The sequence below is a fragment of the Taurulus bubalis genome, assembly GCF_910589615.1.
Source record: "Taurulus bubalis genome assembly, chromosome: 4".
In the NCBI taxonomy this organism is placed as follows: Eukaryota; Metazoa; Chordata; class Actinopteri; order Perciformes; family Cottidae; genus Taurulus; species Taurulus bubalis.
This window is the reverse complement of record NC_136592.1, coordinates 31,011,289-31,027,296: the sequence shown is the minus strand read 5'-3', so window position 1 is coordinate 31,027,296 and position 16,008 is coordinate 31,011,289. Positions and strand designations below refer to the sequence as shown.

Genomic DNA, 16,008 nt, shown 5'->3' with positions numbered 1-16,008 from the left:
TTGTTCTCTGACATTATTGACTCCGCTGCAGTTGAAGTATTTTACATTCAAGGTTTTAATGCTCCATATTTATTTATTTTCAAGGCAATACCCAGTACACACAAACAATATCTGACAATTTAAAACCAAACCAAAAGCAGTGTTTTATCAAAGGGAAATAAAATGCCATTGCTGACATCTGTAACAGACACACACTCGATACAAAAACATCACAGATGTTTCATTTAAACCGGTTAGGACGGGCGGTTTCCAACCTATCGCTGGTTCAGAGCCAGGCACTCTGCTCCACTGTGCCGTCCAGCAGTTCCTCCTGCTCTGCCGGCTCGGTTCCAGCATCGCTCTCTGGATCCCGTCTCGGTTGCAACGACGGCGTTTCAACAGCTCCCGGGCTGTGCACCTGAAACATGTTTAATTTAGAGGCTACCTCACATGAAGCGAGAGTATTGGAAACAAGGAAATCACATCTGACGAGAATAAAGTAACTTATTGAATACAGACAGTTGGCGATTTTCATATTATAAACACATGTTTCAACATGTTTAAGGTGAAACATCTGACCACAAAGCAGTCAGTCTAGAGGAAACACATCAGTCCAAAAAAAAAAAAAAAAAAGTTTTTTGTTTTTACTAACCGTTGTAAAATGAGTTGGTATGACGCAATAAATACACATAGGCGTTACTTAATACTATAACAGGCTATTTTGTTTGGTGTTATAAGACTTTAAAGGTGTAACCCAAAACAGTACGGTATGCGATTCTAAATACAAATGTTACTTTTTGTTAATATATGCACTTCTCCTTTAGTGAAGCAAGTTTACAGTATTTGTCCCTTGCACTGTATGGATCTTTCAATTCCGTTTTGAAGGATTTTAGAAATCCACGGATTCATCTGAATTTGATACACATCCCTGACCTTTTTTTTTGTTATATAAAAAATCAATCTGACTGAAATGACTTGCTATACGTAACACAGAAGGATGACGTAACATCAGCCTGTGACGAGTAACGCAGGTCTCGGTGTAGAGTCAGTGATCTGACAGCAACTCACCCTCCGGCCCCGGATCGGCCGCTTCCTGCACGGACAGAGGTAGAGGAATGACGTACAGGCAGCAAAGCAGCGGAAAGAGAACACCATTTCCATCACGGACATCAAGATGAGAGGCGCCCACAGAATGAGTGTGGTGCTCTGGATGACAAAATAAAAAGAAAAGATGACGGCACATACCTCTGACCAATAAGCACTTCTCTTTCTTTTTTTTGCAGCATCTCAACTTACATAGATCCGGGTTGGGTCGAAGGGGCATTCGTAAGTGATGCTGGAGGAGCCCTGATCATCAGCAGAAAACGAGCAGTGCGTTAGGAGGCCCCATCCTTTGTTAATGATGGCTTTCACCATTGAAACTGACAAGGCCAGGGTGGAGGCAATCGACAAGAGACCTGCCAGGAAGCTGAAGACCAGCAAGACCCACTGCTGCAAGGACATCGTCACATGAGTGTGTTAGTCAGTGAAAACACAACACTGGATCCAGTGTGTGAACGACACTTTTCCTCACAACAAATAACAGGCGTTTTCAATGTCGATTAGATGTCAAAGGGAAGCTCTAGGAACATGGAATGAAAATCCCAGTGAGTCCACAATCCGAGGACAGACGTCCAATATGTGAATGAATGTCATATCTGCATGCTGTGTTTCCTATTCATATAGCCATCATCTGCGTTGTGTTTACACACACACACCTCACTCAAAAACAGAGGGCAGGTTTTAACAAGAGCCGGCAAATGGAGAAGCTGTGCCAAAGAGGGGGAGAACTGTATTTACCAGGATCCTGTTCCTCTTGTTTTTGGACAGGACAATGGCAGTTATTCCACCTATAATTCCCTAAGGGGCACAAGAAGTCCAGCAAAAACACACAACATTACTTACAAATATATTTTAAACCAACATACGCTATTAAATATGAAATATAAATTTGCTTTTAAGCTCCTTCGTGCACACATGGAGTTTTCACACCACTTACCACCAAGCCTGCCACAATAGCAATGACATTAGCGATGGCGTACACCATGGTCCGGGCCAGAGCGTGCACGTTGATGTGCCGGAGCACAGCGCCGTGCACCAGCGCTCCAAGAAGGAAGTTAACGTGGCCCACCAGCACCAGCCCCAGCCCCATCTTCATCAGGGCCTTGTTGTCCTTGAGGTTGGCACAGCATACTCCTAGAGGATGCAGAAATATGCCATTTCAATTTCATAATCTTAACTTTGTTTTCTGCCAACAAGATATACAACTAATTCCTTACAATGCATGTACAAGAGTCCATATCATCACACTGAAGCATTTGATTAATACAATATTAAGAGTATGTAAATGCTGTGTGTGAGCATCAGTGTTGGCGACAGGACGAAATCCCAAAGAAGTGTATTCAGCGTGATCCTAAACATAGAACGAGCTCTGTGACTGCAGTACATTGAGAGCTTGTGGTTTCAGCAGAGCAAAAAAAAAAAAAGCGGGCCAGCGGTTATTACACCATAAGAACACTTCTAAGACTTCCAATCATCCCCAACCCCCTGCAGATATGTCTCTCCCCCCTGCAATGCTGCAAAATGCTGCAGCTATGGCGACAAACTCAGATCACCCATAACGGCCTAACCCCTCCTGAACCACACAGGACAACGCTCTGGGTTGGGTATCAAACATCCACCTCCACATTGAACTGGCCTGAGGGGGTCAGGAAGAAACACATATCTGCAACTGGTCTGTCTCATTCAAACCTTTGGCTGGGTGCTGGAGGGGAAAAAAAAGTCGCTGTGTTTTGGTCATAATATTGTTGGTCTAAGGTGCACTGCAACAGAAACACTGATAGAATATAAACCTTCATGTAGTGACTGCATCCAACTCAATATAGCCTTTATTCCCATATTATATGTTCTGGTAATTACACTTCTATCCTGCTTGGTGTCTGACACTTTATTTAGGTTATATAGTAAGGATATGATGTGCACCTGTGGGACCCAGACTACGACAACAACCTCCTGGATGCCAGCAAGCTTACGCAATGGTTTCCCAACAGGTTTTACTTTTATTTAGGTGAAACTCCTTTAAAAAAAACAAACAGCAACTAGCAACTAGCAGGCCGCTCATGTGAGAGGCTCAACAACGTAGGTAGTTGGAAAGGTTTTCTTTGGCATAAATAAACAGAAAAAAAAAGGTATCGCATTGCGTTCCGTCATTCAAACACCAGAAACTACATCTCAGGTAACGACTGCGCAGACCACGCCTAAAAACTTTCGCACGCAACACGTATTCTTCCGCCACTTCAGCACGTGAAAGTAAACTTACCTAAATTCACCATGGTGGATTTTACGTCAACCTTGGATCATATTAGTGTACAAGTAGGACGCAAGTCATTTCTGACAGCTTGTGTGGCGCTACGTTTTTTGGGGCGTCGATGTCTTCTTCTGCTGCCGCTCACCTGCGGACACACTGGGGCTACCTTCCGCCTACCTGTGCGGAAGCTCCGCCTACCTGTGCGGAAGCTCCGCCCCGAAGCACGTTCACAGTACAAGAGAGGGGGGAAATCTGATAACAAAATAAAAACACATGCAAATCTCTCCCCATTAGCGGTTAAGTGCATTGACTGTCCATCACTTGAAAAAAAATCATAACAAGAATAAGGCCTATATTATAAGAATGACTATTATAATACTTATTATTATACTTATTATTACTATTATAGATTAAGCTACCCAGCAGTACAAACAGTAATTCAGAATCAAAATCAGCTTTATTGGCCATGTGTGTTTACGCATAAATGGAATTTAACTGCGGTTTAACTTCGCTCTACGTATTTATACACAATATATTCAAATATATTCAAACCAGCTTCACATTCACCAGGCCCAACATTAATACACGTTAATGCCACTCTAATTATTCCAGTAATGTATTCTGAACTGAGCCATTCTATAGCCTTACTTGTGGCACTCTAAATACATGTTGATGCTTATATATTTGTACTTTTACTTACGTTTTTGAATGCAGGACTTGTAACAGGGTGTCTTTAAACTGTGGCATTGCTACTTTCACCCCTGTGCTATGTGTCCGTGCAGAGTTAAGCTTGATGATTCAGTCCCTTGACTCCTTTGAATGTGTAAATGTGACCTGGTCCACACATACATATAATTATTTACATTTATTTTGCTTAATTAATGAATACACTCTGCGGATGTAAATATATTTCATTCCAGTTGTATTCTATTTTATTGTGTATATTTAAATATATATATATACATGTATATATATATATATATATATATATATATATATATATATACATATATATATATATATATATATATATATATATATATATATATATATATATATATACTACTTTATTCTTATTTTATTTTGTATATATCTTTCATCCCTGTTGCTTCTTTATATATTTTATGTTTTATCTTGTGTGTTTATTTGTATCTTCAAGTTGTAAGCCGCTACTACGACTATAAAGTATCTATCTATCTATATATATATATATATATATATATATATATATATATATATATATATATATATATATATATATATATATATATATATATATATATATATATATATATATATATATATATATATACGTATATATATACATATATATATATATATATATATATATATATATATATATACAATTATATTTTACATTTTATGTTATGGGATTATAATACCAGCACAATAGCATAGTCAAACCAAAGTTATTGCTGAGTTGGACATTTTTCTACTTCAAGTAAATAAGATATTATTCGCTAGACTATTTAAGACGATGACCTTAGCTGTGAGGGCTTCACAGAGACCCTGGCTATCTAAAATATTTGCAGTCAGGAATAACATGAACAACATACTTTTTGTCAACAAGATTTAAAAAAAGCATTTGGTCTCTCGTCTCGTTAACCTCGTTAGCTGGATTGCCAGCACCTGTCCCTCCTGCTGCTGCACCCTATTAATGACACACCTGGGCTGTGAGGGCGATCAGAGGGCTTGACCCACTTTGAAGTTTGCGATGGGGACATTGAAGCTACTGCTCTGCTTCCTTCTGGGACATTACAGTGCTGCTCAGATAGTAACAAAGAAGCCGGCTGCCACATTTTTTCATGATGTTCCAGATTTTTTTAACGACATCATCCCTTTTCCCTTTGAAAGAGATTTGGACTTCCCTCCTCCGGCCAGTGACACCGTCTTCAGCTCGTGGCGGACTTGGAGCCCTGACTTCCACATGCTCGCCGATTTGCCGCCCATGCCCATCGTTCCCAGAGTAGAAGTGTTTTGCGACGAATCCAAGCTCACTGTGCTGGTTGAAAAGAGCACCAATGGTCTCGCACTGTCCGGAGAGGAGATGCAGTTGGGTGACGGCTGCTATAGCAACAGAGCGCTGCCAAACCAATTTGTCTTCACTTACAGTTTGGACGATTGTGGCACTACCTCTGTGGTGAGTTGAGCCAAAGTCTTTACTAGCTATTTCCACAGCTTGGTAAAGGTGTCTCTGCTACTCCCTCACAGATGCTGAATGGCTTGGTGATGTTTACCAACTCTCTCCACTTGAATGTCAAATTGCTGCCCACCACCTGGTGGCAAACTCGTCCCGTAGTGCACATCTCTTGTGTCCCGAAAAGGTTTGTCTACTGAGTTGCCAGATCATTTGCAAGTGGCCACAAATGACCATACTGAAGGAGAACGCATGTCTTTTTCAGGCCATATCCAAACTACTTTGCCCCACCGACATTGCTTGAATATAGCAAGACGTTTAACATCAAAGCCATGAATCGTGAGTAATATGACTCAAATAAGCTGAATATTAGTTTCCTTTGTAGTCACAAATGTGTGTTTTTGCTCCTGCAGCGTCTTGGACCGACACTGCAGACTCTAATGTCTATGAAAGAGGTCAGGTTGTCAACCTCCAGGTTTCTGCCGAAACCAGGCCAAAGCAGCAGCTTTTCATCCAGTCCTGTTTTGTCTCTGTGTCTCCTGAGCCTCAGACTCGGCCCCGACAGGCAGTCGTAATGAATAAAGGGTACGCAGTTAGTTTAATCAATGTCAACGTTTGTCCATGATCTAATCTCCTGTGACGCCGTTGCTCTCTGCCAGGTGCACGGCCCGACTGGGTTCCCACGATGCCGTTGTGCACTTTGTCGCCTCCGACAGAGCGGATGTGGTTAATTTTATTCTTGACACATCTTTTCTCATTTCTGAGGTGAGTCTTGCTCTATTTATTTTTAGCATGTTTATCTGTCTTTTTTTTTTTTTTTTTACTGTATGACCTTGCTCTATTTTCTCGTAGCTGTACATCCACTGTAGTGTCCTTATCTCAGACCAGGGTGTCAACTACGGCTCTAAATTCTGCAACTACAACATGATCCAGTCAAGGTATTGCTACATGCATCAGATGTAGTGGGTAGGGTGTTTTATTTATGACTTAATGATTGTTTTTTTTCTCTTTCAGATGGGAGGACCTAAGTGGGAATTTGGAAGTGTGTGAGTGCTGTACATCAAGGTGTAAAGGTCTGTCACTCAGGCACCTTTCTGAAGGTCAGTGCTTTGTTTGTTTTTTGTTTTTATTTTTGCAACAATAAATGGACTTGTCAGTTGTCTCTTAACTCCTCAGTGACTGACCCAGCATCTCGTTTCAGGTGCCAAGGCCATCGTCAGCACTGGCCCCTTAGTCATTGTGAGCAAACCTATGGACCGTCCCTCTGAACCGCAAGACTCCTCCAGTGCTCCTGTTGCGGACTCCATGCAGTCTGACGGTGCAGTGGCCGAGGTCACGCTTGTTCCTGGTACCCCTACATTAAGACCTCCTCAGGGTGTGCTGGTTGTGATGCAGGAGCAAGATGCCACACCGGCCCTTTGGCTGCCTGGACCGGTGCGAGATACTGAACACGCCGAGAAGATCAGTTCTGGGTCTGACGATCAGTTGACAAAGGCAAGTGGCACCATGTCGCATGATCTTCAACCTTTAACCACAGATCAGGAGCCTCTTCTGACTGCAACCACTAGCATGGTCAAAGATGAAAGTGATGGTCATAAGTGGGCTTTAAATGATTTTACACTGGTTGATGGCTGGGCAATTCCTCCACAAACTGAAGAGGCAGCTTTTCCAGAGGAATCTCAAAGAAAAAAGCGCTTTGGTAGATCTGGAACGTCTGACACAGAGGTGCAACAAGATGTTGACGCCCCCCTGACGGCTGACATGAATGCAAATGTCCTCAACCCGAATGCTTGTAACACAATGAGAGAGGAGCTGGCAGTGATGACCCAAGAAGAAGTCCAACCCATAGTTCGCGCCAAACTCCAGTTTTCCAAAGGCACCGATGGATCGCAGACGCTGAGTTATGAGGAAGAAGTGCAGAGACAACAAGAGAGTAAAGGTGTGACCAGAAGATTTCGGCTGGATGGGATTAAAAGAAAATCTGAGCCCAGACGGAGAGGGCTGCACTCAACTTTCCTGGCTTTGTTGAGGTAGCTAATTGTGTTACATCATTATGTTCTTTGCATGTGACTTTGACTAATTTGTATGTCTCCCTCTCTCAGGATGATGGACAAAGCAGAATAATTGTATTTTGATAAGAATATTCTATAATGGCACTTCAATAAATGCAAGTATTGAGAAATAAAAGGACTGACTCATTTGTTTTTCCCCACCTTCCTTTCTAAAGTTAAAAAAAAGACTGCATGGTTTGAGCATATAGCACCCAGATGTCGCTGTGGGGAGCTGGGTTCTAGGGTTGGGACTGTAGAGTGCGCGCATGCTCAGTAGTGCTCTTTTCTTTTTCGCTATGCCATGTGTGACCCTGATCACTATTTCCTCCGCACTGCCACCCTCTATAAAGTGTCCGAGTTCCCTCACACAGTCTCTTTCCCTGGCCACGAAACAACCGTGAGTGTCTAACTCACCGTTCTTGAAAAACTTAAAATAAAAAAAATATAAAAATCCACAAAATCTTCATTTAAAAACAAGAATATTTACTTAAAGAAATAGAAACGTTTAATAAATATTTAAAAAAAAAAACAGCAAATATTAATAATTAAAAAAAAATACTAAAACAAGAGGACTCGGAGTTGGCGTCTACCAAAGGAAGAAATACTTCACGCTGGACCAAAGAGCCAGCTGTCTTATTTGGGCGAATTGACGCACAGTTCGGACTCTGAATACAGCTCAGTCATACCGGCGCTTTTTGAGCGAAGCCTGGCTTTCATTATTCATATTGTGATCTCCGAGATATGAACACGGAGACCGGGAGTTATCCGATGGCTTCCCTCTACGTTGGCGACCTGCACCCCGATATCACGGAGGCTATGCTGTATGAGAAATTCAGCCCAGCCGGACCGGTGCTCTCAATCCGGGTGTGCCGCGACATGATCACCCGGCAGTCCCTCGGATACGCGTATGTGAACTTCTCTCAGCCCGCTGACGGTAAGACAAGAAACCTGGCAGGTGACCACCGCGCCGTTTGCATGCGGATGCAAGACGCAGAAAGCGTGCATCCTCCAAATATCGACAATGTCACCGTATATGCGTTCAATGTCAGCCTGAAACTGGCTGCAAATGCAATATCCGGGACACTGTGGCGGTGAATTAAAAAGCACTGGACTTTAAACATTTATTTGTACAGTCCAAGTAAAGACGAGCAGTTACCCAGACTGGTTGGCGGACTCATTTTGACCCATATAAGCATGCCCCAGTTGTTGTATACTCCTCACTCCTGTCACTGCCAGAGTTAAAACACACACACAGTGAACAATCAACCCAAACACATCATTTGGAGAAAAAAAAAGTCTCTGCAGACCTCACTGAATCTGCCCAGAATGACCCATTTCTCCTATTTTTAAATGGAATAAAACTAATTCTCATTGCCCTCTGCTGCCATGTTCACTGATGGCAAAAGAAAGGACAAGCACAGCTGAAGAATAACCCCTACACTGCCTGCTTTATGTGTTACGTGTATGATCTGCATTCATAGCAAATACTCGATCATATGTCTGTTTGGATTGAATCCCAGCTTCACTTAAACAAATTAAAAGAAGCCTGTTGGTTTACCTGTAATATCCCAACCACTTGAGATGTGTGCCATTTGGTAATCCACTGGAATGCCATCAAAGCATTGAGCAACAGTAGCAGGTGTTGTGGTTTTCTTAGCGGCCCAGCGATACTGTTTACATTGTGTGGACTTCTTTTCCTCTTGTGTCAACGTTAAACAGCTGTGTGCGAGTTGGTCACCAAAAGCTGGAGTAATGGCGGGTTACGAATCAAGGGATTAGGGATCGCTCATTTGAATGAACGTAAGAAGGGCCACGAGTGAGAAGACACCATTTGGAAGTGTAGACATGGGGCATTCTTGTGGAGTGTCTCTTCCCTATCAATGGTAGAGAATGCTCTACTCACACTTCATGCCAGCACATACCTCCCAGGACCCCTCTCTAAATATAGAACATCTTTCTGAGCGGCCCAAAATGTGCCTGGCCGTAACACTTTTAAGCTCTTTACATGATGAGAAATGGTGATCAACAACAGGTGATGCAACGCCGTCAACATATTACCGAATGGCGTCACTTAAAATATGGACAGCGCATTACATAGACCACTTTGGGCCTTTTTTTTTAAAACTACGATTTCCACTCTGAACTTTCCAGAAGACCCCGTTTGACAGCGGTCATACACCTTCTCTGAGCACACGAGCTGTAAAGTACAATTGCAAGCCAAACTGCTGATGCCAGCAGACGCAAGGCAGCTCCGTTTTGTTTACCAGACACTTTTAGCTGGAAAGCCTGGCCTGTGTGTGTGTGTGTGTGTGTGTGTGTGTGTGTGTGTGTGTGTGTGTGTGTTACTGTGGAGTGACTGAACAAAAGGATGTTTTGGCACGTGTGCCCACATGGACATGAGAGCCTGTATGAGAGTTAAAGCAACAGACGGAGAAAGAAATTGTATGAATTGGAACCTTGTTGATTCAATTGGGTTCAAATAAGACATCCTGATTTGATCAAATTAAACATATTACAGTTTAAAGCCACAATTTAAGCCCATTTCTTCATCTGGGGGCCCTGGGTGGGACGTGGCCCAGCAGCGTGTGGCGAGCTGGGGGGGGGGGGGGACATGTGCTCCCAGCTTGCCCACTGCAGCTGTCCCCCACACTTGTCCCAGCTGCTCATTGCCACATGGTCTACTGCACTATGGTACCCGTATTACATGGGCCTTGTTAATGGCTTGGCATCGGGGATTCTCCATTTTAACACACACTGCACAGGTGCACAAACGGACTCAGACTAACACGTGTACTGGTACTGCTGCATTAAAGCAGCCAAATGCCTGATTCGTGTCCATGATAGATGGAAGCATGTTGTGTAATATACATACAAGTGACTGATAAGTTCTCATGACTCATGGCTCCATATAAACAACCAGCCATGACCTTTCCCTCCACCTCTCTGCCCCTCCTCCCTCCAGCTGAGAGAGCGCTGGACACCATGAACTTTGACGTGGTGAAAGGGAAGCCGATCAGAATCATGTGGTCCCAAAGAGACCCGTCCCTCAGGAAATCTGGAGTGGGCAACGTGTTCATCAAGAACCTTGACAAGTCCATTGACAACAAAGCCCTGTACGACACCTTCTCAGCCTTTGGCAACATCCTCTCCTGCAAGGTATAACTGGCATAAATGCGACTGAGGTGCATGAAAGAAAGTTTCTTTTTATACTGTATTTATTCCCACTTTTGGGAAAACTGTTCACACAATATGTGCTTAAATTAAATTACAAGTTTGAATAATGTTCTTATGCTCTTAAAATGTTCTCATGTAAACACATGGAGTCGCATTCTTTCAGAAAGTTAGCTTAGAAGAGCGATGCCACTCAGTTAAATATGATGCTGTAGCTGGTTAGCTTAGCTTAGACGGGACACTGGGGAATCAGGTAGCCTGGCTCTTTACAAAGGTGACAAAATACTCCCAAAAGCTCACGAATGAACAGTTATGTATATCTTGTTGAAGTGTACAACTGGCAAATAACCCCTGTAAAACCACAACATTCCACATTTTAAACTTTGTCTTTTATATGGATTAAACATGTTTGTTTGTAGCGAGCCAAGCTTGCTGTTTTCCCACTGTTTCTGGTCTTTATGCTAAGCTAGGCTAACTGGGTGCAGCTTTCAAAGATTTGAGAGCGGTGTAGCATCTTCTCGTCTTACCCTCAGCAAGAAAGCGAACGAGCATGTTTCCCCAAAATCTCAAACTGTCGCTTCAAAGACAGCTTGTGACGCCTCTCCACTGGATGAACTTTCACCCACATGTCTTCTTCTGCTCCAGGTGGTGTGTGATGAAAATGGCTCCAAGGGCTACGCCTTTGTCCACTTCGAGACCCAGGATGCCGCTGACCGGGCCATTGAGAAGATGAACGGCATGCTTCTGAATGACCGCAAGGTGTGAGTGTCTGGTCATCTAGGATCTGGGGTCAAAGGGGCGTTCATTGTTGATAGTATTTTTTAAAGAATTTAGCTTGAACTTTAAAATGACTTTAACAGTACTTCACAGTTCTGATGGCTTTGAAAGTCCAGCACTACTTCTTGAGCTTATGGTCATAATAGTGCAGTAGTAGCATGTACACGTTTCAATCTGTGTTCTTTGTGTGTGTGTAAATAAACCTGGCTTGTTTGTTTTACACGTATTGAGTGAACTGACATTTTGTGTCTTTTTTCAGTCGGTGAGTTTATGGGTTTGATTAATCTGACTAATAAGGTCATCACGCAATACCGCCAGTGTGAAGATAACCTCTGATCTGATAGATAACCAACTAAAAGCTCCTACTCACTCTTATCTTTCCTGCCAGACGCATTTTGTGTTGCCTCATTTGTCCACTCGCTGGCCACCCGTCTTGGAGTGTTCGTATGTATGTATGTGTGTGTGTGTGTGTGTGTGTGTGTATGACCACGCTTGTGTGTTTTTAGTGATGGATCGAATGCAGGAATGCAATACTGGATGGCAGAAGGGGAGAGGTCATCATAGCAAGGTATATGAGATAATTTGGTCCTCCTCAGCTTCACTCTGTACTGTGAGACTCTGTCCCTCCATCCCTCTCCATCCACCTCATCATCAAGTTTTGGACCAGGAATTAAGATGGTTGTCACTGTGATGTCTAGCATGCCAACATGTCTGCCTGCCTCTGGTGATATTAACCGCAGATGGATGTTTTGTATTATTGTTGACACCAGGAATGATGGTGACATAGCTGTGAATTTGTTTTTCCTGGATGTTGTCCCTGTCTTCTCTTTGACTTGCCCTGCTTGCGTGGTCCAGGTCGTCTTCTCCTGGAACAAGTGTTTTTAAGATCGGGAAAAAAGGATCCTAGTGTGTTTCTCATTACTGTCGGGAATGTTTTACAAGAGTGTGCTTCGCTGCTCTCCCTCCGTCTTCAGGTTCGTGGGCCGTTTCAAATCTCGCAAGGAACGGGAGGCTGAACTTGGTGTCAAAGCCAAGGAGTTTACCAATGTCTACATTAAGAACTTTGGAGATGAGATGACTGATGACCAGCTGAAGGAGCTCTTTGACAGATATGGTAAAATGGGACGAGATAAATGGGTATTGCTCCAAACGTTTGTGCGGTCTAGTTCTGCTGTCTTTAGATCCACTCATCTGACCTTTAACCTCTGCAGGGAAAACACTCAGCGTGAAGGTGATGACAGACCCCACTGGCAAATCCAGAGGCTTTGGCTTCATTAGTTACGAGAAACATGAGGACGCTAACAAGGTACTTTGGCCCCAATGGAAATGAACAAAGTCTGTATTGGTATTTACCTCAGATAATTATGATTTCATCCAAAGGCTGTAGAGGACATGAATGGCAGCGACCTCAACGGCAAGACTGTGTTTGTGGGCCGCGCTCAGAAGAAGATGGAGCGGCAGGCGGAGCTGAAGAGGAAGTTTGAGGTGCTGAAACAAGAGAGGATCAGCCGTTATCAGGTCTGTAGAGATGAATCCTAATCAGTATTAACATTCATCCGGTCACTGCCAAAGAAGCTGCTATGAATGTATCATGATTGTCCGTCTTTGGTTTCAGGGTGTTAATCTGTACATTAAGAACCTGGATGACACCATAGATGACGAGAAACTGCGCAAGGAGTTCACTCCGTTCGGGTCGATAACAAGTGCTAAGGTGAGAAGGATCAAACAGATGCTGCAACGCATCACCACCAGAGAAGTGATAATGCATTGCTGCAATATAAACACAACAACAGTGTTGTATACAACAACAACATTGTGAGTTTGAAGTGACCCAGACACAATCTGCCTCCATATCAGGTGATGCTAGAGGAGGGTCGCTCCAAGGGCTTCGGCTTTGTCTGCTTCTCCTCCCCTGAAGAGGCCACCAAGGCCGTGACTGAGATGAACGGACGCATCGTTGGCTCCAAACCCCTCTACGTGGCTCTGGCTCAGCGCAAAGAGGAGCGCAAAGCCCACCTCACCAACCAGTACATGCAGCGCATCGCCGGCATGAGGACCATGCCGGCTAACACCATCATCAATCAGTTCCAGCCCGCCAGTGGCTACTTCATGCCAGCTGTGCCTCAGGTGTGGGAATCAAAGTGTGTTAAAACAACATACTTACTTACTATTTAAATTGAGAACGCCAAGAAAGTTAAAATAATTCAGAACAAATTCCAAGTTTTTGTAGCGTATTTCTCATGAGTTACTTTTGTTTGTGTTTATTTGAACGAAAATGCCATGGATTAAAAAGATAGACGCTGTCATTAGGATAGGACTTTAATGCCATGAAATCATACATTTCACTTGCTTGTACCCACCAGGCCCAGAATAGGACTACATACTATGCACCCAATCAGATGGCTCAAATGCGACCCAACCCCAGATGGCAGCAGCAAGGGGGCAGAGGTCAAGGTGAGCGCATGGCATCCGATGTGGAGCATCTATCTTTCATATTTCTTCAGTTACCTAAAACATAGTTAGTAGGTAACTGAAGAAATATCTAATCGTTTTGATTTTTCTCCGTTGTTTTGATTTTAATGTTTTAGTTTTTTTCCTCTGCTTTTTTTTGTTTGTTTCAAAACTGGAATCCATGCTTTTCTACCATAGATGTGGAAGTTGAAAAATTTTAATTTAGATATTAACTTTAATTAATATCTAAATTCAACTCCTCCTCCTCCTCGATAAACCATTTAATTATGAAGCCACATTAATTCTTACTGATATCTGATGAACACAAATGAAATAAGGTAATGTAGCTATTTAAAACATCTCAATGCAGTTAAGTTTTGTATCGCGTCTCATTGTTTTTGGCTCTACTTCTGTCACTCCCAGGTGGTTACCAAGGGATGCCCAGCTCGCTGCGTCAGCCAGGACCCCGTGCCAACCTGAGACACATGAGTCCCGGTGGCGGCACACAGGGCCCTCGAGGTACGTTCACTAACAACCACTGCTTGCCTCTGATGTTATTAACCCTATGATACAGAAGAGGTTGTGACCCCACTGACTCCTGCGCCACTTTCCTCTCTGCTGCTAGCCTCCGGCCAGGCCATGGCTCCTCGTCCCTCAATGGCAGGCCCCCGGGCCATGCCTCCTTACAAATATGCCAGTGGTGTCCGTAACCCCAACCCCCAGGTGGTGCAACCTATTGCCTTACAGCAGGTATGAGCGACAGACCAATCACGTCGTTCCTAGCATATCCAGCCCCCAGCTCTATATATGTTCCTTATGTTATCATCCGTCCTTTCTAGGCTCAGCCAGCCGTGCACGTTCAGGGCCAGGAGCCTCTCACGGCCTCCATGCTGGCTGCTGCGCCGCCTCAGGAGCAGAAACAGATGCTTGGTAAGACTCCTCTGACATAATACATGAACTGTAATGATTCAGGTTCTTAGTAGGTTGACTCATTCTCAATTTTTCCAAACAGGTGAGCGTATTTTCCCGCTGATTCAGTCCATGCATGCCAACCTGGCAGGAAAGATCACCGGCATGTTGCTGGAGATTGACAACTCTGAACTGCTGCATATGCTTGAGTCCCATGAGTCTCTGCGCTCAAAGGTACTTGGCAAGCTCCATCTTTGCAATAATGTCACACCGAAGTGTCTGTTTATCCATATGTATGTGTCATTATTCATGTTTGACGTTATGTTTGCACAAGGTGGAAGAAGCCGTCGCCGTGCTTCAAGCCCACCAGGCAAAGAAAGATGCCACTCAAAAAGTGGGCAGCATAGCTCCTACTGTTGCTGCTGCCACATCCTGAAGACTGCCTGCTGTATTGAATTGGTATGATTAAACATAATCAGTCAAGCTATTCATACATCATATGTTTTGTGGTAGTAATTAAATGTCATTATGTTGTTTCCGGGCACAGAAAAATGAGCAGAGATGCAGAGAGACACACTACACTGACTCCAAACACCCGACTCCTCTGAAGAATCAGCAATAATGAAGAAAAAAAAGTATAATATAATAAAAATATAATAAAAAATAATAATACTATTACAGTTCATAATTTTTCTAATTCTGTAAAACTTTTAAACTGCTCATGAAAAGCAATGATGCAAATGAATCCTGAATGAAGGTCCAAAGGAGAGAAACCGTTCCTTCTATAAAAGGAATATAAGCCTTGTTCATTTTCTTTGCTTGAAATTTGTATGTTTGATTTGAAACGATGGACTCTTCTTCCATCCTATCATGTTATCATGGGTGTGCGGTATTCTCAATAAAAGGATGATATATCAAGGGGACTACTGTTGTGTTACTTTAATGCTTACATATAACCTGTATTCAGTTCCATGTGTGTATCTGACACACGTACCTGTCAGTAATGCACAGAGAAGGTCAAACGCCAGACTAAAGGGCACTTTAGGAGTAGAAAACTATTCAAAACTAAGCATCATATGGATGCCTGGGCTACAATGGTATCATTTGGGGTGTTACCTGATAGACAGATGATTAAAAGCAGCATAAGGGACAGGTAAAGCATTATT

General features: G+C 43.2%; 2 protein-coding genes across 3 annotated transcripts; one reads left to right on the top strand and one right to left on the bottom strand.

The window, feature by feature from the left end:
* Positions 1 to 63: 63 nt before the first annotated feature.
* tmem54a (transmembrane protein 54a) lies at positions 64 to 3,475 on the bottom strand. Of its 2 annotated transcripts, none has more exons than XM_079216984.1 (6): positions 3,338 to 3,475; positions 2,018 to 2,214; positions 1,819 to 1,878; positions 1,276 to 1,470; positions 1,048 to 1,185; positions 64 to 397 (listed from the first exon to the last, which is right to left on the bottom strand). In XM_079216984.1, exons 1-6 carry the CDS (start codon positions 3,348 to 3,350, stop codon positions 266 to 268), a joined length of 735 nt encoding a protein of 244 aa, XP_079073110.1. In that variant the 5' UTR covers positions 3,351 to 3,475; the 3' UTR covers positions 64 to 265. The 2 variants fall into 2 exon arrangements, with proteins under 2 accessions (XP_079073110.1, XP_079073111.1); XM_079216985.1 differs by having other exon boundaries at positions 1,276 to 1,326.
* A 4,434-nt stretch (positions 3,476 to 7,909) lies between these two features.
* Positions 7,910 to 15,760, top strand: pabpc4 (poly(A) binding protein, cytoplasmic 4 (inducible form)). Its single transcript, XM_079216696.1, has 15 exons — positions 7,910 to 8,468; positions 10,497 to 10,690; positions 11,351 to 11,466; positions 12,457 to 12,596; positions 12,694 to 12,788; positions 12,863 to 13,000; positions 13,098 to 13,193; positions 13,340 to 13,609; positions 13,846 to 13,936; positions 14,357 to 14,452; positions 14,559 to 14,683; positions 14,773 to 14,863; positions 14,946 to 15,076; positions 15,177 to 15,301; positions 15,390 to 15,760. The coding sequence occupies exons 1-14, from the start codon at positions 8,276 to 8,278 to the stop codon at positions 15,276 to 15,278; spliced, it is 1,878 nt and encodes a 625-aa protein (XP_079072822.1). The 5' UTR covers positions 7,910 to 8,275; the 3' UTR covers positions 15,279 to 15,301; positions 15,390 to 15,760.
* The last annotated feature ends 248 nt before the right edge of the window (positions 15,761 to 16,008 follow it).